The sequence below is a fragment of the Homalodisca vitripennis genome, chromosome 1 (genome assembly GCF_021130785.1).
Source record: "Homalodisca vitripennis isolate AUS2020 chromosome 1, UT_GWSS_2.1, whole genome shotgun sequence".
NCBI lineage: Eukaryota > Metazoa > Arthropoda > Insecta > Hemiptera > Cicadellidae > Homalodisca > Homalodisca vitripennis.
In genome coordinates, this window is record NC_060207.1 from 166046864 (window position 1) to 166070324 (window position 23461).

At 30.8% G+C, this 23461-nt stretch overlaps 3 protein-coding genes across 3 annotated transcripts in view; 1 reads left to right on the forward strand and 2 right to left on the reverse strand.

Annotated features, from left to right (window-relative positions):
- LOC124352674 (transmembrane protease serine 9-like) overlaps positions 1-16612 on the reverse strand; it is a 38810-nt gene extending 22198 nt beyond the window's left edge. Inside the window, exons 1-5 of the mRNA XM_046802253.1 lie at positions 16448-16612; positions 15378-15475; positions 7850-8014; positions 5743-5875; positions 3691-3818 (exon numbers count right to left, since the gene is read on the reverse strand). Of these exons, the coding sequence (XP_046658209.1) occupies positions 3691-3818; positions 5743-5875; positions 7850-8014; positions 15378-15475; positions 16448-16467 (544 nt within the window). The 5' untranslated portion in view covers positions 16468-16612. The remainder of the gene's footprint in view (positions 1-3690; positions 3819-5742; positions 5876-7849; positions 8015-15377; positions 15476-16447) is intronic.
- The window catches only part of LOC124352675, an 87872-nt gene continuing 67936 nt past the window's right edge, over positions 3526-23461 (forward strand). The window contains exon 1 of the mRNA XM_046802255.1: positions 3526-3575. The gene's annotated coding sequence lies outside the window, so the exon portion shown is untranslated. The remainder of the gene's footprint in view (positions 3576-23461) is intronic.
- LOC124352673 (phospholipase DDHD2) overlaps positions 20688-23461 on the reverse strand; it is a 73605-nt gene continuing 70831 nt past the window's right edge. The window contains exon 14 of the mRNA XM_046802252.1: positions 20688-22245. Coding sequence (XP_046658208.1) covers positions 22005-22245 — 241 coding nt within the window. The 3' untranslated portion in view covers positions 20688-22004. The remainder of the gene's footprint in view (positions 22246-23461) is intronic.

The following is a 23461-nucleotide window of genomic DNA, read 5'->3' on the forward strand; positions in this document are numbered from 1 at the left end:
GTACGAAAAAAACAAAATATGTCAATTTCAGTCTCAGAAAAAATGACATTATATTTGAACCTGTTTTCTATAGATGTGCTGACTGTATTTTGAAATCAAGCCAAATCAATAATTGCTTAACAATGGATTGTTCAACGATACAAAAATCGGATATTATAAAATATTTGGGAATTCATATGGATAGTGAATTTAATTGGAAAATTCACATATCGAAAATTACAAAAAAACTCAATAATATTATAAGAATTTTTTATTTTTTAAGAAACATTTGCAATTTAAAAATACTTAGAATGTTATATTTTGCGCTTGTACAAAGTCGAATTGAATACGGCATATTTCTTTGGGGAAGTGCGTATGATTCAAATTTAAACTCATTACTTATGCAGCAAAAGCACTTTGTCAGATTAATAACCCACAGTCATATATTTGAACACTCACGACCATTATTTAATCAGCTTAGGATTTTCCCTATCAAGATGTTATTTATATATAAAGTATTAAAACAATACTATGATTTGATAAATACTACCAACTTAGAAGCAAATGAATACAGCTTAAAACTAAGAAATTCAGGAAATATAAGAGTTCCAAAACCAAACAATACTTTTTTTACTAAATCATTCATTTTTATGTCACCGTGGATTTTTAATAAATTACCTAACAATATAAAAAACTCAAATAACAAATTAGTATTTTTAAAAAAATTGGGAAGGTGGTTGTTTGAACTAGAGGATATAAATTCAATTTTATATATTCAGACATAGTAACTGGTTTTTTACCTCACGGCCCATATTTATATATATTTTCAAATAATTTGAAAAATCTAATCTACTCAAACAAGCAGGTTGATTATAACTATTATTATATTATGTTTTGATTAAATAATATATTAATTTATATCCTCAAGAGAGATCTAAATTGTTAAATTAAGTTGTTTGCTGATGTTTTTTTATGTGTTAAAATATAATAAGGAACCTCCAAACAGGCTTAGCCTTGGAGGCCCTATATTTTCTCATTTATTGTATAGTATAGGCCTAAGCGCATTTAGATGTAGGTTATATTTTAACTATAAATTTAGTTTATAGGTATTTTGAAGAAGTAATTTTTTATTTCCAGTCTTTTGTAATGGTGCAGTCAGACCTGGCAAGATTTAGGAAATTATAACCCCATTATATTAATTTACCGTTACGTACTGATGTATGTATGTAGCCTGTAAGAAAATGAGAAAATAAATCATTCTTTATTCTTTATTCTTTATTATTTGTTAAAAAAAATGGATCAAAGAATTTGTGTGAACAAGGGTGTTATAATGAGAGTGGTATAAACATTTCAAAGATGGCCATGAAGACAATGAAGATAGCGACTATGGATGCCCCAGCACATCTACAGATGAAAACACGAAAACAGTGGAAGAAATGGCCATGAACAATTGCTATATTACGATCAGAGAAGTAGCTGATTTTTCCAAATCAGTTGGCTCATGCCATGAAATTTTTTCAAATGTTTTGGGTATAAATTGTGTGGCAGCAGAATTCATTCAAAAATTGTTGAATTTTGTACAAAAACAGTGGCAAATTGAAGCTGCTCAGGAGTCAATTACTGAAACGTGTTATAACAGGTTTACGAAACATGGGTTTATGGATATGATGTTGAAACTAAGGGTCATTCATCCAAGTGGAGATATTCTGAATCGCCAAGACTTAAAAAAGTGCAGTTGAATGTGAAGGTTATGCTTACTGTGTTCTACAATTTTAATGGCATAGTGCATCATGAATTCTTGCCACAAATGTCAATAAGGAGTACTACCTATAAGTTCAATGCTGATTGCATGAAGCAATATGAAAAAACACCCGAAAATCTTCTGGCAGAACAATTTATGGCTTGTGCACCATGGCAATGCACCTACTCACATTTCATTGCTGGGTAGTGAATTTTTGGCCAAAAACAATACTGTAATAATGTCTCAGCCTCCATACTCTCAGGACATTACTCTGTGCGACTTTTTTATTTCCAAAAATAAAGAGAAACTTAAGGGGCCGTTGTTTTATAAGCATATATGGCATGAAAAATGCATCACTGAAAGACATAAATGCTTGGGAAGTGTTTTGAAAATTAGAAGGAGTGCTGGCACAAGTGCATAATATCTAAGTGGGAGTATTTTGAAGGTAACAACATTAATGTAGGCAAACAAATAATTATTTTCTTCAAAAAACTAAAATTCTTGTTACTATTTGAACATAACTTGTACTATATCTTTGAAATATGGGTTTCCACTGGCATTTGTAGTTGTAAATAAAGTATAAATTTTCAACATAAGAAATGTGTTAAAAATCAAACATACTGTATACATTTTTTTAATTGTCATAAAAATTGTAGTCTTATTGTAAAACCAATAAAACTTTGTAATTGTGTACAGTTTTATCTGTAGTGGTTACTAAAATATAACGCATAGAGATTTTTTGTAAAGAATTTTCTTCTTATTCAAATAAGCAAAATTTTTATTTTTTTTAAGCGCATTTCTTAAAATGTTTTATAAAAAGATGTCATGTTTAGTGTTACAAAATTGTAAACTTCTTGAATAAGTACTCATTCATTTTGGAGATTAAAATAATTAATAAAAACAACTCAAATTGCATACATTTCATAATTACATGTTTCAAATGATGACTTGATTTAAATTAGGTTTGACAGGATCAGGCAGTAACAATGATTTTCTCCTACTGTTCAAAAATAAATATAGATGTAATATTTTCTGCCTTTCTATTTTTTTAAATCCAGTTTTTTTATTTAAAAGAAGAAGAAATAACATTCTATAGGTGTATTTCTTATTGAAATAATATTTTAGAGTTACCAGTATTTTTCCAAAAAACTATAGAAGAAGTGGAGCAGTTAAAATAAAAGTCCATTCAACTTCTTTCTTAGGTTATTTTGGATTTTTTTCTCAAATGTAAGACACTTTAACTCCTTCTTTATTACCAAAATGAATAGAATAATATGTATAATTTTGTAATAAGACCTTTGATTGAAGATTGGAACTGTGATAGACACCAGTATGATTATGTAATGGTATGCGGAATAACTTCAATAACTCTTGACAGTTTAAAGTACATTACCAAAGATAACCTAAAAATTAATTAACACTTAAAATTAATTCGATCAGAAGATTATTTACAAATAACATTTATAAACCAATAAAAATTAATGTATATGAAGAAACCATTTATCAAAATGTATCACTTAACAATTCTTTGAATAATAAATAATGCAAACACTGCGGGTATTTGTGCCATGATCTTTTGTGTTTTGTCATATTTGATTATGTAATGAAACTCAAATTGATGATTATTTAAAAGATAAATTTTAAAATGTTGGTATTTATTTTTTAATTACTAATAAAAATATTGAAAAATCCATACAAGTGTTTGGATGTGTATTTATCATATCTTAAAATAAGATATTTCTCATATTTCTATAACTAAATATACGGGCATAAAAGTGTTTGAAGTTTAACATTGTTTTTATGGGGCTAAAATCAAGATGGCTGATAGTACAGCTGGCACTTAGGCATATATGAGGTAAGTATGAGTGTGTTTAATAAGTTGTTACTGTATCTTACTATAACAGAGGTCAACTGATTTCTAGCAAGTTTCATTAATTAAACACAAAAACACTAATAGTACACAAACATACTTGAATAACCTGACAAAAGTCCACACTGCCCACTAGTTGGACCATCCACGGAGTTGAGAATAAAGAGTTGATCGATGTCACAAACACCTCCCAGCTTGCCGGCTAAATTGACTGATTCAAAGTCTATCCTGAAATTTTAATTAATTAAATATATGAAATTCAGCTATACTACATTATATTCACTAATTATATATTTTAATATATGTTATTGAGGCTTAGGAATACTGCTTTAACATGTCCATCAGATAAGAAAATCTCTGACACTCCTATGACATTATCAAAAATTTAGTTCAAAACAATTAGAATTAACAATAACAAACCTACTTTTGACATGTAATTGATTTATATTTACTAATGTGTCTCAGCTGACCCACAGTATGTATTTGTTATAGAACATTAAAAATAGGTGTCGGCACAACAACACTCATATCATTCTAATCCTTATTGTCAGGCAATGGCCATTTTCCACCAAACTACATCTTCATAAACATTAAATACATATTTTGATGAACTTTGTTGATGTTTGTAATGAGATATAAATTGAAAGTAATATTATTAAATCAACATGTAATACTTTTGACGTGACAACGTCTTAAATTAGGTTGCGGCTCGGAGTCACTCATGAAAAAGTGTAACGCCCGGTAACGTTACGATGCCCGTCCAGTGGGTCCGCCGCACGGGATAAAGCAGATAACTATGTTTATTCGTGAAAATGTGGAGTGCTTAGATTCGTCATTTACAACTACTACAACAATAAAGGTAAATAATTGTACACTGATATTTCATTATCGTAAACTATGATTGATTGATTAATTGTTAGATTGACACAAAAGTTGAGAAACTGAGTTTATAGGTTATGTCAACTATTGACAAATGTTGATAGTGTTAAGTAAATTATTAGTTTAAATCACTCTGCAATCAATCGTAATTCAGTCGATTGAGAAGAAACAGCGCGTATTGCTAGTCAAACATTTAAAATAACAAATTATAACCTCTAACCTGTCATAACAGTGCGACCAAACAAACGAATTAAACCGACCAATCACCACGCGCGGAGTTAGAATTTAACTGTGTTTAGCAAGAATTTCAAATTCCAATTTTAGTAAATGTTTTATTCAACTTTACCATTTACAATAACAAATTTTAATTAATTTCAAATTATGTACAATGTTTTAGTAAACAAAATATATTTCTATAGTTAAAATTTGTGCAATTCTTATTTTCATTCAATTCCTTGTTCCTATTGTGCAATTTAATAATATTCATATCAATAAATATTCTACCGAGAAAAAGACGTTTTCACGTAAAATCTTCGCCCGTAAAACCGACTTTACAGGCAACCATAATTTTTTTTCAACACAGATCAACTAGGAATTTATATTTCTTAACAGTTTTGGTATTCATGAGGATTACATTAAGAGGATCTCAAGTTAAAAATCCTTGTCAGATGAGCTGTACTGCACAAAACAAGGCATACAGGTTTTAAACAAGAATGTACTGATAATTCAGTAGTTTATATAAACACGAGTTCAATACATATATATTAAATGTCAAGTATGTATTATAAATTTTATTATTTCTCACTCTAAAAATATGAAAATAGAATATTAGGAAAAAGTAAAACAGGATAGCCAAGTTCAAAAGTACCAAAATTATACATTTCAAATATCCATATCAAAAATACATGTGCTAGGGTATTGGCACAAACCATCACAAAATAATGTTAAAGGGTTGAGACAGCCATAAATATCATGAGGTTTGTGATATTTAACAAAACATTTTTGGTAAAGGATATGTCTTACCTTACAGATCATTGCATTTTTAAACTTTGTTCAAAGGGTGTGGTTCACAAATAATTATCAAACACATTTTTAAATTTATCCTTTTAGGATTAAGTGCAATGAAGGTTTTCGATAATTTTATAATCTTATACAAGTAATTCATCTTATTTTTTGTGCTAATCTTATACATACCACACTTTATATGTAAATTACACAATAAAAACAGTTGCAATAATGATATTTTTAATGATAAAAATAGCCTCCACTATACCTGATTGCACAGACATTTTTTTGAATAAGTATGTCAAAGTCGCAAGCCAGGGAACCAGATGATTTCTGTGGATAGTTTGGAGACTGGAAATAGGAAACTCTTTCGGAAGTTGCATCCCCACATGAGTGAACAACTAGAAACACAATATTTTGAACATTTCAAATTTCTGCACAACACAAAATATCTTGTAAAATAATTATTTTGAATAGTTAGTTACTGTTTATACCAAATAAACAGACCTTGGAAATTTCAGATGAATCTATTTCCAGTGATATGCAACACAATGTATTCCATGAGATCCCCCGATCCACTTTCATCGTCATTAGTATGTTAGCTGAATTTCAAACAAAATTATTGACTTTACACAATTTTTCATAGTTTATCTTTATTTTTCTTGTAATATTTATTCTAATTAACCTGTCATACTTGCAAGCTACAACTCATGAAACAGTTACGAAAATGCTGTAGCACAAACTACATACTCTGATTCAAACAATAACAATCTGATTCATATAACTGTTCTTCAATAAGTAAATAAAAGACATTAACTTAATAGAATCAAGAACTTTATTAATCATTAGACATACAATGATGTATTAGACTTCGTCATAAATAAATTACTATTTAATAGCTATTACATTAACACTTCTAGTTCATTCTTCAAATTAATACTGTGGTTAAGTCATATTTAATAAATAAACTGTCTGCATATATAACGGAAAATATCATAACCAACTATAAAGATTAACAAAATTGAGTTAACAGTATATAAATATGTAAAAAAAATTACAAGATATTTATATATATATAATCTTTTGTATCACTGAACGATGGCAACTGTCTGAAAATATCCTGTTTCCTTCATCAATGTAATAATTCACAGATTAAAAACAGTAACATAAAATACTGAATTTTAACAGTAATACATAATATAAATAAATAACAATTTAAAAAAATAACAGAAATCAACAATATGCAGTTTTTAAAAAGAAAACTTTATATAACACACCGTAAATAAGTACAAATAAAAAATTGTAAAAAGCAATTTATATATACACTTATTTAGATCTGTTCTGTATTTAGGTATCAAATATTGTATGTAATTGACTATTTTCAGTTAATGGGAAATCATCAACCTTGTAACAAAATAAACTTAACAGCGATACACAGCAGGTCAGCTAAAACTGGTTGACTAAGATTGGATGATTAAAAATTATTTAAAAAAATCTTTGTAGTGTATAAGATATCTTTATCTAATTCTGTTATTTATATAAAATATAATTTGCTGGTAAATAATTACTGTTGTTGTACAATATGATATATTACATTAATTTATTTTTCCAAAAATATTATTCATTTAACTCAAAAATTCTTTTTAATTTTCTTGATTTAAATGTTTTAGCATCCAAATTTATTATTGGCCTGTGAACATGCACATAACCAGGCATTTGTAAATCCAGGCCTGGATAGGGGATGAGATAAATGTTGTGGAGCAACTATATACTTTTACCCATTAGTACAAGTATTAAGAACTTTCGACTAAAGGAGTGAGTATTGATAGTATTGAAGAGACTGAATCCTACAGTTAATTATTGTTTACATACTGACAGCCACAGAAACTAACAAGAATTAAAACATGTTCATGCTATATACTACTGCACTGTGCATATAGTCGATGTACCCTCTGTTGAATTAAAACAATTTTGAGTGACATTAGAACCTATTTCTTACCAAAATTGCATGGAAGCTGAGAAGTAAAACTGCATTTGCATAAAGTCCTATAGTCTATTCATTAATGTAGCATATTTCTAATTATCTGAAAGAGGTTTTAAATAACTTGCACTGATTGCAAAAACAGTATGTCTCCAATTCACTTTTTTTACCATCTTATCATACACACCTACCCTAGTACCATATCCAAACTCTTTCAGGTATTTTTTTTAAAATTAATTTTCAACCATCTGGGATATAATGGCCTGTACATTTAGTTGCACAACATTGTGCTACATTGAATACTTCCTTTGTGCAGGGTTGACAAATACTCACCTAACAATCCATATGAGCAATGAACATGAGAAAACAGTGTTTATTACATAGTAGTACTTACATGTGCAACAATTGAGGTGATTGCTACAAACATGACCTACTTCGCCACCAAGAGCAAAGCATCTCTCTCCTGACATGCAAGTTCCCTCAATACTTCCATCCTTGCACACTTTCCGCTTCTCTTTCCTTGAGAGCGTTTCAGCACTTGGATTTGGACTGTGCACTTCTGGGACAGAAACATGTACATTTATTTTTCACTAGCTTTTGTGAATGGTGGTTTAAAGATAATATAAACATCTAATTGTTTACATTCCGACAATGATATTTTTTCTAAATAAGCAACTGAATTACAGCTCAAATTTGACATATGCCCATAGGATGTATTTAAAAATCGAAATAAAAACTTTTTTTAATTCTATACACAGATGATCTTGGTTATTGAGTGCTCCTGGTAAAAATGTCAATTTGCTGCCAACCATAATTATTTTACAAGGTTATTACAAACTGTTAAATAAAATGAATATACTATTAATTCTTAATAGATATTAAAGTTCTAATAAAATTATATAAAATATTTAATTTTAAATATTTAATATTATATATTATTGCACAATAGATAATATTCAAATTAAATCAAGACTATTAAATAATCAATATAAGTGTAATATCAATGTCAATATGATTTAGGAATTTAGCACTTTTAATGTGTGCTACATAACATTTATTGATTCTGTATCTTTACACTGAAATTCAGAAGTTTATTCACAGAGGAAAGTAACTGAATACTTCAAAACAACCTTGGAACTATGGGTAATTCAAATTAACATACAATTTATTTTATATTTTATGGTTTTTACTGTAAGAGGATTTAAAATTATTATCTGATTTAGTACATGGGCCATAATAACACATGGCTTATTGAACAAATTAATTCAAACATATAAACATTTTAATACTAAAGTAAAAGTTCAGTAAATTCCCTCGAAACATGGAGGATATTTGAAATTAATTAAATTATTAATAAATGTGTAGTGTACAACGTTTCGGGTTTTTTACTTTGCCAATTTGTTGACTCACCAAGGATAACATGTTACATATGAGTATCAGAATCAGAAAGCTTTATTCTTGAACATAGAGTACAGAATTAGTGTCAATAAATAATTAATGTAAAAAAAACATGATTACAAACAATGTTTGATATCATTTAAGGTGAGCAGTAAGCCAGGAACTTGTTCATCATGTAAATTGATCTTTCCACAAGCCATTTCCGCAGCATTGTCTCCAGCACCTTAACATTCTGTGTCTTCAGCTCCGCAGGAAGTAGATCGAGGAGCTTTACCTACGCATATGAAGGTTTCTTTTCGAATGGGGGCATTTCTGTGGGATGAAATAATGAAGTCTTCTGCATGTTGTGTAGGCCGTCCATGGAAATCTTTGTTTTTTGGTAAGTCAAAACTGCAGGCAAGTGAAATGACATCAAGTATATACAGGGATGTAACAGTCAGTATATTAAGATTCTTGTAAGTGTCTCTAGAGTTGTCGTATGACAGTAAGTTAGCTATGATTCTCAGAGATTTCTTCTGTAGAACCATGATTCTTTGCAGATTTTTGCAAGAACAGTTTCCCCATAGGACTATACCATACTTTATACGTGACTCAAACAGTGCATAATAAGCCATCATTGTTGCCTCAGGAGTATTAATCGATTTCACTCATTTGAGAGTAAAAATAGCAAGTTGAGTTGATAGGTTAACTCATCAACATGGTTATTCCAGGTAAATTTCTAATTTAAGGTGATTACCTGATGTTTCCAGGAACTCCACAAACAACATCCTTGTGTCAGTTGTTTTGTTTTAACTTCATTGAATACTAGGTCATTATTTTCACAATATTGCTGGGCCAAACTGACTGAAATAAATGTGTTATTATATTGACAGTTGCTATATTGATCTTTTGCTGGGCAAAAGAACTGTATCGTCAGCATAAATAACACAATAACTGTAGTGATCAATGTGATGAGACAGTTCTGATATAAATAAAACAACTAGTACTGGGTCCATTACAAAGCCTTGGGCACTCCTCTTTTGATAGGTAAAGGAGCCAATGTTCCAGTTTTCGTTTAACCATGTAAGGATTGTTTAATTATTACTATTGGTTTTCAATCATTTAAATATCTGCAAAACCATTTTAGGGCAGTGTCCTTTATGCCTATTGAGCTCAACTTGGACAAGTGTAGTGTGTGGTCCAGGTAATCAAATGCCCTGTTCAGATCTATAAAACACTGGTAACTGTATTATTGAGTTAATCCTATTAATTAAGTGCTTAACCAAGTCATTCAGAGCCATAATAGTTGATTTTCCAGCGAGGAAACCATGTTATCTTTCAGGAAGAAGGCTGTTGGAGCTAAGACGATTAAGAAGTCTGGATACAATAATTTTCTCTCATATTATTTTGGAGACAGTTGGTACTAAAGAGATGGGTCAGAAATTATTGAGTTTATGTTTACTTACTTGCTGAAAGTCTTTAACTTTAAAAGAAAATAACCTTGGGCCATTGACTTATTAGAAATATTAGCTATTGGGTGGCATATATCAAGCTCACAAAATTTTAAAAGAATAGCTCAAGTTTCATCTACTCCAGCAGAAGAAAATAAATTTCAGAGTGCAGATAATATTGAACCAGAAACATTCGCGATGATTAGTTGGTGGAAGAGTTGACAGAGCTTACTGCGAGGTCTGGTAAGATGGTTGTTGATTGTTTTTCTTCAAGGTCTCCTCAACAATTGTTGTAAAGTACTCATTGAAGTTACTGGCTATCATGTCAATGTCATCCACCACCTCACTCCTATTATTTATTTTCATACTATGTGTTGAGGGTTCTTTCTAGAGTACCTTTCATTATTTATTGTCTGCAAACAGTTTTGCTTTTGTTGGTAACTCTATTGATATAAAATTCATTTGCAGATCTTCTCAGCTCTTTCAGCTTAAAGTCATGAGCTTTCTTCCTTACTACAGTTTCTTCTCTGTCCATGTTACATTTAGTTGAAACAAATCTGCCTTTAGCTTCAAGGAATTGGCATTTCCTCTGTCTCCTCAGAAAATTAGCATCAGGGTGTACCAGTTCATGCTTCTTATGTTTGTGAGAGTTGTCTCTAAATGAATCGGTATTTGTTAAAAGGGCATCAGTCATGAAAAGTAAACTTTCGGGAAAACTTGATAAAACCGATTATTAATATATTATATAGGAAAATATAAAATTCCTAAATAAATATGCATTGCATTTTCTGCCTTATTTTTAACATCCCAATATAAAGATTTCAAAATTTTTATCAAAAATTTCAAATTTTTATGAATTTTTAAAAATGTGTGACTTATGCCCTCTTAACAAATTTTCAATATTTCACATGAAAAAAAATAGTGTTAACACTCATATTTATAAAAAAACATTTAATTTTTAAAGATACAATGAGTACAGAATTATTAGTATAGGCCTAAGCTTAAATTATGTTACTTAAACAATTTTTTTAAAACTCCTTATCATTGAAAAGAAACTAAATTTGTGCCCTACTGTAGGTTTTTGTTGATACTTATCACTCATCTTCTTCTTGCATATTAATATTTTCCATTACAGGCCATTCTAAAATATTATTATAAAATTGTCTGTTCTCATGAGGTACATACTGAATGAACTTTTCTTAAATCTTGGAGTTTTCATTTTTTTATAGGCACTTTACCTTCTGGGTAAGCAAGTTCGCTGGGACCAGTAATCCCTGTTTGTTAAAGACATGAAAAAGGTATGGCAATGGAGACCATTAATGGTGGTGTATGCCTTTATGTAGCCTTTTAAAGTAGATTCAAATACAAAATGAAACAGCTTACTGATCCCAAATTTGACTTTTTCTTTGCTTGGTTTTTTTTTTGTTTCCTCTGAAACTGGAGTATTTTTGTAATACTTTATCCACCAAGATTTGAAGTTAGAAATCTCTGAAGCTTCTCACCTCCTTCACAAGAAACTTTCCAGGTTTGGCACTTTTTATTATTACCTCAATGATTTCATACATACTGAATTATTCTGTCATGCTTATTAAGCATCCTTTTGATTAAGCCGAACTCTCTGTCACAAGGAAGGAAAACTGTGACCTCTGACAGGATAAAAAGTGCTGAATTTTTAAGAACCTTTTACTGTCAGTTAAAAATAAGAAAAAACCTAGTCAATGTCTGGTTCTTATTTTGACCAGCGCAATTGTCCGAAAAAAATACGGAGCTCTGTCACACTTTCCGGAACATGTTTAAGGTAGTCATCCAAAAAGGAGCAAACTTCGTTAGGCCCCTTGTGACCTTCTCTTTCATGATAGAGGTAGATGTTGCTGTTTCTACTTTTAAGTCTGTTATACAAAACACATTCACTGTTGGCGCAAATAAAACAGTTCCTGCACAGGCACCTTCGGGAGGGAAATGTTTTGCATGTAATAAAATGCAATTGAAAGAATATTGTTTTCTTCCTTAGCATCTTCTGAGGCCTCATACTTTAGCGCAGAATAAAACTTTTGGCTTCGTCGCTTATATACAAGAAGCTCGGCCACAGCACTCCGTTTTTGCAGCTTCATTCAAAGTGCGGAGATTTAATTTTTAGCTTAATCTCCTCACATGTGTCGACTTGAGAACCGACCAAATCTGAGATTAAAATTATCTTTAAAAAAACGTGTAGTAAAAAACTATAACTCACCTTCTTTTCAGGGTACTTCTCACAAAACAAGTTATACATTATTTTTAAATTTAATTCCGCATTCAGGTAAAATTTGGTTCCTCCCAAATAGTGGGATTCCTTCATAGGAAATGAACTAATATGTTCTCTAACCAAGCTTTTTATTTCATCGGACATGGAAAAAGACACTACCTTTCCTCTTTTATCTTCGGGAGTTTTGCAGGCCTTCTTGAGTTCTCTGATTCGCCGGACTCTTTTAGTTGTAAACACCAAAAGCATTGACAAAAGCATTCAAACATACTATATGTCTTGAAGTTCCAATCAAAAGGTGATATTTGAAACTAGCACTGTTTATTCTTGGATTTTCATTTCTTGGTCTACGTATTGCCACTTCCTCCACATCAATAAGTCCACTATAGTAACATGTCTTGTTCATTTTTCGTACCGAGGTCGTGAAACCTAGCAAAAATCTCAGTCACGTTGTCCTCTGGAAACTCTCCCAAGCAATTTCTCTTGCATCTGTAACAAAAAGAGAGTTTTAGGGCTAATGTAAACCAATTTTTTCAGTTAATAGCCTACTTAGGGCTCAGACTTGTAACTTGATGTAGCTTGAGGATTTTATTACATAAGTTATTTAAAAAGACACACACCAATTATATTGGTAAACAAAGTTTATAAGTTTATGTTGATAACCTCATTTAAATTATTACTTACCCACAAGTAAATGAAGGCTTCTTAGCTGGAGTTTCATTGCCTTTATGGTTCACATATTTCTCCCCTTTGATAATGGCTTTCCTTATTTGATTCCTTTTGTACTCACTAGGATCTGTAAACTTCCTTTTAAGAGATCAACACTTTCCATATTTTCTATCATATTTTTCTACTCGTTTACTCTGTTGAATTAACCAAAGAATCTGAAAACTATAACCTTAAAACCTGCTCACAATATTCAAGCTGCTAGACAGCTGTTTCCATGTTAACAGCTGTAGCTAAACAAAAGTACAGCCAACATTTTTAGTTTAAAAGGGCATGAGTCATAGACTGATGCCTTTTTAACAAATTACACAATATTCAACCTTATGCTGTGGGCTTATTACTTGACTGACTGATGCCCTATTAACACAGAATGTAGATCTAGAAATAAAGAATCCAAATCCACCAAAAAGTGGAATTGTGAAAAAAAGTGACTGATGCCCTTTTAACAAATACCGATTCAAATGAGGTCTTAGGGCAGACAATTTCCAGTTGGCAATGTTTGTATGAAATTGGAATCTGCTTTTTCCACGTCAGCTGACTGGTACACTCTGTCCCAGCTCTGAAGAACAAAAAGTACCTTGAAACATGTAATGTTTTGAGAATTGAGGTGTCTCCTTGTTGATGAAATAACTACACGTTTTGAAGGAATGTTTAGTTTTGGTCAAAGAGCCCTGTATGGATTTACTTTCTCAGCTATGGAGTTATGGTTAAGGTTTGTACAGATAATTTCAATAGATAACATTAATGTATTGGTGATTTTAGTTGTAAGGTCCATTTGAGTTATATCAAAAGAAGCGAGCATATCATCCAACAAAGTTCTTTCCTTTTTTCTCTTTTCTAGTATATCAACATTGAAATCACCCAAAATACAAATACTGTCATTCTTCATGGGAATATTATCGGGGCAGTCAGATAAAATTGGCAATGCATAATCAAGCAGGGAGCTAGGAGGACAGTAGATTCCAATAATATAAAGCAGTTGCTTTTTCTTTATCTAAAGTTTCACTGCTACGAGCTCATAGACTAATTCCTCGATATCTTTAATACAAAAATCATCATTGTAATAAATAAAAAGTAGACGTTCATCCTCATGTCAGAATTCTATGGTAAAACACTCTTGAAATATATTTCACAATTATTTTATTACAAGTTAATACGTTGACTGCAGCTGGAGCACTTGCTGTCTTATGAGAAAAGTTATCACCTCTCAGTAATATGTTAATCCATTAAATATGGTAGCCTGAATGTAAAAGGTAAACATAAGCCTAAGTAAACAATAACAACATGTGTCAGCAATGATAGCTAATAAATAAATATTTCTTATGTTATATTACTATTTTCAACTGTGCACTATTTAATGTCCTAGCTACGAAAATTGTATGTCCTAGAAATAATTGCTAACAATTTTTTTTAGCTACTTAATGTATTAATTTTATGGTACACTAAACAAATTTATTTATTATACTAGGATATTGTAAAATGCTTATGTAGTTAATCAAACCTATACATTATTATAATACAAATTTTACAAACAACGTTGGAAATTTGAAACAGTGTAATTTGTGTTATACATGCGATAATAACACAAGTTAGAATGCTAATGTGAGTTGCTGCACATAACGTAATTTAAACACTACAATGACAAATACCAATGGTGTAAATTAACAACAGAAACACTTAGTGCATAAACTTACCATCACAGACATTGGTAGGAAAAGTTTAAAGCAAGAAAAATGAACACATCAGTATTTTAAGTTACAAATCTCAAACAAAAATCATACAGATAACTACAAAGATAAATTATTACTTAAGGCTTAATATTCTAATTTGAGTTATGTGACATAAATCTTCTAAAATGAATATAATATTAAATAGTTTATGTGCAGAAAATGAAATTTCTCTACTATGAGGCATTTTAGCCCAACAGTAAATTTTGCACGAACATTTTTATTTCTAAATAGTGGTGTTGGGCTAGTACAATAACACTTTAAAACTTAGTAATGACAAATATGACAACAATGTAACAGTAAACGGAACAATTAACATTTTGGCACTTTATCACTAACACATAACTTTTACAGTTGGGAGTTAACTTGTTAAACATATAAACAATTATCTGCTGGGCTTACCCATTGTAGTTTTAGATGATTCAACTTTGTCAAAGTTTTCTTCCAAAAGATTGTCCATTTTTGAGGTCCTTACAATCCACATGAAAGAGTGCAAAAAACTGGAATAAAAATTAAATAATTATAACTAACTGACAAAAATGCAGGCAACGATCATTGTAAACATAAATCCTAGTTGCAAGTATGTTGTAAACACACCAAATTTACAAAAATATAATTTGCAGTACAATTTTAAAGAAAATACTAATAAATATCTTTATTATTCATATTCTTAGAGAACAGAGTAAAGGTCACGTGTTTATGTTACAATTATGTAGGAGTGTATGTTTGTTAGCTGTGGGTTCCAGTCCTCCACTGTAGAAACTCTTGTATAGTGTAGAATGGACGTTGTAGAAACCAGGTTTTTAGTGGGGGGATGAGTTCCTTTTCTGGAAGCCTTCTTAATCTGTCAGGCAGCTGGGGGTTCTTAATTAAAACCGCCAGTTTCAAATATATTCCAGTTTGGAAGATAAAGAAAGAATACATTGCATTTTTAAGTTAATGTAGTCTGCTGAATATTAAACGCTGTCAACTTTGATCACTATATATATTATATAAAACTAGATAACTATACTTTAATAAGTCCAAATTTAATCAGAATTTTATTTGGTTAAGTTGTTGCAATATTGTTCACAATGAGATATGTAATTATTAGTTTTGTACAAGGCAGTAAACAATACAGGTTTTCCAATTATGAAATTTATCAAACTTTTTTGAACTTTCCATATCTAACCAATTTAATAATCAACTACTGTCATAAACATTCTATTATTTTCTATAAAAGAAAATAGTTTTTATTATAAGAAGAGCTCCTCTTTCAATACTATCATACATATCAACATGTAAAATATTTGTTTATATATCAGGTTATAATAAAATTAAATCATTACAACACAAATTATCATTCAATTAATAAAACAAACTAATAATTTGGTTGTTAAAAATATATATATGTGTGTTGTTGAAGTGGAATTTAGATTTTAAAAATTAAAACCAATGAAATGTATTTTCTTTATATGAAGATTGATACTCACAGGATGATATGTAAGAACATAGCTGTGTCCCATCTGAGAGAAGTGGATACACAGACTTGGAGCAACGGACTAGACAGACTACAGTAGCTTCATGCTCTGGTTGACGTTCACTCAGTCAGACCATCTCCTCAGGATAATTAACTCGCTTAACATTCATCTTGACTCTTGAGCACTGATAATAAATCAAGATCCACTATATAATATACCTTGCTCATTTAAGTTGTATACAAGTGTTTATTATGTAAAGTAGTAGATTGCATATTATATATAGCACTGTCTTCCAGTTCTGAGTTATGTTCCAAATTTCTGCACATAGTTTAAAGTTGATAAATATTTGTACTTAATGTACAGATATGAAAGCGAATCAATAGGCAATTTTGAACTACCACATATGAGATACGTGATCTGTTCATCTCATTTTTCATCAGTAATCCCAGTAAAACAGACACAGCAAAAATAGTCCTTTACCATTTAGCTTGCTATGAAGATGACATTGCAGGTTAAGCTAAATGTCCAAACTTTGAATTAAATCAACCAATCCAACAAACTTCATCACATGTTGATAAGTTACTAGAATAATTCATACGATTAACCTTCACCATGGACTGTTTATTAATTTGATTACTCTGTTTTTGTCATCATTGCTAACATGGTTTATTCATTAGAGTAATATAACCAATATCATTTTTTGACCGACAGAAATTAAGACTCCCGATAAACCACTGTGTACCATTTGCAATTCTGATGTAGAGGTAATGAAATGAAAAATGTCTTTATTGAACACAAAGAAAAACATTCAATTGGCAGAGGTAGTAGAGGTTTAGTTTCACAAGAAATTTAACCCTTTAGATCAACTCGTTTGACTGTTAACCTGCGAACAGACAGACAGAAATTGAATTTTGTTCATCAGAAACTTGTAGAAGGGGCACTTCAATTAACGCTCGGATAATAATATATTTAAGTCAGCTGTTTACAAAATTGCAAGAATTAACATTTCTCGAATAACAATCTCCGTTTCAAAATTGTTTTATTACTGATGCAGTCGATTGGGAAATCATTAGATGTAATCTCTCAGCAATATACAGTTTTAAAACTATCACTCAAGATTATAAGCATATCAAAAAAGAATAATGAAGTGTTTAGAGTATTTTACGTTTCAAAATACAATACGGTCAATTGGGTAAGAGAATACCCCTATTACCAAACCCTAAAGAACTATTGTTACTTAACCCTGATATCTAGACAACCTAGGCCATCTTTAAACGTCCATCCTAGGAGCTAGAAGTCCCACTTCAATAGGTTTTTATGAGGTGTCTCCACCTACTCAGGGCAATCGCTTCACTAAAGCTGGCCCTATGAGTTCTCTCCAACCTGTCTGCCTTTTCATTTCCTGCAATCCTTTCATACCCCAGTGCCCATATCAGGGTAACATTGTTACAAGTAACCACAATTTATTTAGTATTAGACAGTCCCAGATCAACTTGGACACAGGAGTGCAGCTGCTGAGAGATCTCAATGCAGCTTCACTGTTGGATAAGAGACTTTTTCTGTTATATTTCAAGTAACATACACTAGCAAATCTAAAATCAAAAAGGTTTTCTTGATCACTCAATAATTACTCAAGAAATGTTGATTGTTGCAGTTTATGAACAGCCGATTTAAATTAAATAAGTTAAGGATACAATTTAAAAGACTATAGAAGCACTATCTGAAGAACTAAATCTTCTATTTCTTGCTTTTTTGAGGAGATGAGACAGAAGTGCTCTTGCTATGAAAAATTGTGAATGGTCACATCTAATGCTCATACCTCCTAGCTGAGATTAACAAAGTCCCTATGACCACCAGATCCTCTGAGCTTTTTAATCACAAATACCACACTACAAATTTCTACTCAACAGCCAGATTCTTTCAACCAGCTAGATCAGTTTCCAACAAATTCAACAGCAGACCTCTTGTATTTTCTCACAATGTGACTGACGTTATTACAGAGTACTCTCAACCATAATGCAGATAATTTTTTATCTCTTGTTACTCACTCTTTAAAAATTGGTAATATTGATTATTTTTAACTGCTAATACATATATTATCTATGCAGCATGACAAAGTTTGTTGTTAATTTATACTTCGTATTACAAGACTATATTTTACTGCTGTTAATATTATTCTTATCGTATTGTGAATGTAATATATTTATTGCTCAACTTATACTTCTTGTACTCATAAATTGGCAGCTTACCATTATTAACCCTTTAAGGAGTGCGTGTAAACTCTACATAATGAGTAAGGATGTCATATGATGTTAGCCGCTGTATTTTTGTATCATTGTAAATGCATTATTATTACTGATTGCCATTAAGTAGATTTGTCTGTTAAGTGGTTCAATCTATCGGCAACATACTTAACTTCCATGTTTGTGCTCGCATTCACTTGTAATCTGATTTTACCACCAGATCGGTAGCCACTGACTCAAGGTCGTGTTGCACGCGCATCATTTTACTGTCAGAATATGCCGCCACATTATACTAGCCATTCCTTGTATACTGAATACTGTGGCCATATTTGTCTTGTGAGTGTGACTTATATTTGTTGAGCAACCATCCAGTATGTTACTGTTGCCCAAATAGCAGACAATATTGATCGAGTCTGCTGCAGTGAGGAAATAATACATTTGATTTAGAAAAAGTACTGAAAAATTGACTTGTATAACACGTAGTCCTTTTTTATTAAGCTTTAAAATGTAAATAAACATTTTTTAAGAGATTTTAATTTTTCTGTATTTTTTTAAATTTCATCTATTATTAATTTTAGCCTATCAAAAGGAGACGTCATATGACGTCCATACTCCTTAAAGGGTTAAATAAAAAGAATTTAGCACTTAAATCTCAAATCTTTCACTATGGTCTGTCACAAGAGTAAGGACTCGAAGCCTATTAGCAAAGCCTATCACTTGAGGGACTGGACAAATTTTGTTCTGTTTGTCTGTCCACACCATGTGGCACGAACAGGTTTCACTGAGATTGCATGCAACAGTCTATAGCTATATTTTATTAGGCTACATGTGTTATTTATTTTAAAAATGTATTTATTTTGCAATTATTTTGTTGCCATCATAATTACCCATAAGACAATGTCACAAGAGGAAGGACTCTTGTTTAGTACATTATCGCTTTAAACTGCCTCCACAATAAAATCATGAATCTGCTATTAGCTACCACCAAAATCAAATTGGTGTATTCCTTGTACAAGGAGATTTGTGTAAAGTTTGAAGTTTGTAAGTCGACCTTGTGATATGTCATGTAGACATGATGACAAACAATGAATACTCCAAACAACCCATGGGAGAGGCTTTCCTTATATTCAGCTGATAAATTTTAATTATGATCAAACACAACGTTCCAGATAGAAGAAATTTTGGATTAAAAAAATTCAACAATTGTATTTATTAACAAATTATATTATCTGAAACAAATACAAAAATATGATGTTAACAAATATGTAACAGTAAAATAAACGCCATAACCAAACATCAAATAAAACATTCATCTGAAAACACGTAAAACTTAAAACTGAAGGGTTTTTATGCCTTTACAGTATCTTCCGAAACTCTTAACACCTCTATATCACAAAATAAGTAAAATAATTTTTGGGCGACTGGTATTAGATATACTGTAAATAACAACTATTATTGTACTATAAAAGTAAGTAAAAATATAACACACAGTAAAATATTTATGGTAAAATGTAACATTAAAACCACAATAAACCACACAATTCAATTGGTTCTATTGTGTCATTACTGTAGTTTTCAAAAATTAATTTTATTTGTACACAACACTACTTACACTTTTTGTTTAATTTTATCACTTAATACATAAAACAACAAATTGTTTACTTAATCCAAATTAAAATATACATTGTATTGTTTAATACAAAAAAATACATAAAATCAATAAATCATTGATTTTATATTAAATTATATTTTCTGAAAAATTGGAAAACATGGAAAATTATTTTTACTGTCTTCAAAATGTATGCTTCAAGTGGTAGTTCTAATTAGCTAACAACGACCTAAAATCAAAACTCTGGGGCAAATTCAACAATTTGCTATCTACTGTTAATTTATTAGTTGTTGAAATTGGGAAATCTTTATTTTCAAATTAATCAATTATTAACAGCAAAACTATAGTTGATTTTTAATTCTTCCATATCTCCACTAACTTCAAACTGGCTATTGTTGTGTATTATAATTTGGAAAAGATTGCAACAATTCTGATTACAGACAAGATTATAGTTTCAGTATTGTGCTCTTGGATCAGGACTGTAGTGGGTTTAAAGTTTCAGACCAGGATGAACATACTGCCAATTAGTTGGAGACTAATAATTACTAACCATAAATTTAAATGGTTTGTGATGCCAATTCAGAATAATTATTTAAACATTATAAACAATTATCAAAATATATCCAAACTCACAGATTAATTAGCTATTTACTCAGCATTGTGATGCAAGGCACTTTTTATAATTCAGGATAAAGCCTTGTCAGTTTACGTCAATCTTTCAGACATACAGCACCTTTTACACATGCTTATTTACCCATGGAACATTGTGAAAATTATAGGAATAAAAATTGGCAGTTTAGTTTTGGTTTACTAGTTTAGTTTATAGTGTATTAAAATATGAGAGTAACATGAAGAAAAAATTACTTCAAAATATGGACATAATAATTACCAAAGGTACAAAAAATTAAAAATTCTTTAAAAACATAAGAAGTAAAGTTGTGTTTTCACGTTTCTTTTAACATAAAATTATGGATGGAATTAGGCTCACAGATTACACAGTAATAACAAATCAATAATCAATAATAAACTAAAAAAATAATGGTCCAGGCGTAACAAAACAAATTATCAACATTTTTGCTACATAAAAGAAATCAGTTGGCACTTTTCATTATTTATTGCTTCTAAAAGAATAGCTTCCAATAATTTACACAATGACATGCTCATGTGTAAGCTAACAGTACATATAAACCCCACAGAAAAATCATATTTGTTCGAAAAGTTATTACAGTTTTTCTAAACTCATTGGATAGGAGGTAAACTTCTGTACAATTTATTATAATGATAATCTTAAGCTATTTGATAAGGATACAGAATACAATAATTAGTTTTATTAAATATATTATTTTTATGTAAATATTTCGAAAACATTTACTGAGAATTTCATTATATAGTACAAAATTGAATCTATTTCACAAAATGATAAAATTAAAGAAGTAAAAAACTATCAGATCCACCTTAATGTTTTCTCAAGTATTTACTGTAGTTATAACAGTGGAGATATAATTCAGTATAAGAAAATACATGTACAGTATTAAATTTTACAATATATAATTACAAATCACGTGTCCAAATTAGATTCAATTTAATCACAGTTCTGCAGTTAGTTTGAAGATGTATTCCACTTTGTAGCACCATTTAATTGACAGACTGACTTTGCTGTTTTTAAATTATCTTATTGGCTGATTGGTAACAATTGCTGGCTCAATGCAAGCCTAGCCTACTTTCTGACGAAGCCGGAGATGGGTGGGGGTCCGATATTGACGTTGTCTGAGATGGGAGCGGTCGGGTCCATACCAACTGATGCAGAGCTGGATCCAGCAGCCAGTGGCACGTACTGTGGCTCTACACTGTCTGGCACTTCAAAAGGTAGAATTTGCTGCACCACTTGACTGTCAGGCGATATGTCCATCGTGCTGTAGATCTCCTTCAGCATCATCAGCATTGTATCTTCCGACTCCCTATGGATTGTATCAGCACATTAGTCAGAGACATCAGAAGTTTGAGGCTAGTACATTCATAGTACTTTAAAATTAAATAAGCAGTGTTCATGTCTCAAAAGTAAATAACCAATAGGGTAAAGCAAATTAAGGTCCCAGACTAAATCCTCTGGGATAATGACCACAATTAACTCTTTGAGAGCCATACTGACAATCTGTCATCACCAAAATGATATGCATAAAATGTTAATGCACTCTATGACTGTTAAAATCAACCTAATACCTGGAATTCTTATTTCTAGAAATAACTAAAATTCTATAATGAAATATTCAGGAACACTAATGATTATAAATTCAAATCTTTCTATAGAAATTACAAAAAATGTATAAAAAAGTAATAACTGTTGCAAAATCATATGAAATAAACAATAAACTATAACATCAAACTTCTCTAAGATAGCCTGGAACATTATAAAAAATTGAACAAATATAGCATTTTCAAAATCCATTCAGCTTGATGCTGATGGGATAAAATTAACCGATCCAAATACAATAGCTTTGTAATTTAACAAATGTTTCTCCTCAGTGGCTATTTCTCTTGATGGTGACTGTGAATTGGAACTGTATACAATCACCACACATACCCCTGCTTCATCTATGGTTCTGGCTTCTGTGTGTGAGGACCAAGTGGGACGTATTGTACAAAGTGTCTCAGCTAAAACTTTCAATGTTATAATTGCGTATCAATGAGGCTTATAAAACAATGTTATCAGCACATTTTAACTCCATTGACAAAAATCATAAATGCTTCTTTCAAAACTGGCACCTTCCCATCTGCACTCCAATTGGCAAAAGTCGTGCCCGTTTTCAAAAAAGGCAATCCAAAGATAACTATTGACCTATTTCAATTTTACCCGTTTTTAGCAAAATTTCTGAAAAACTGTTCCTGGATCGACTTTTTAATTTTCTTGAAAAACACAACTTTTTGTCTGATCAACAATTTGGTTTCAGACCAGGAAAATCAACTTTTGTAGCAATCACACAACTTGTAAATTTTATTGTGGAAGGCTTTGAGATTCATCAAAGAACACAGTGTCTTTCTTGATCTCTCAAAAGCATTTGATACTGTTAATCATGGTATATTTATTGCTACACAAGCTGGAAGGCTGTGGTGTACAGGGGGCAGAACACCAGTGGCTCTACTCATACTTGAGCAGCAGAAGTCAATGTGTTCAGG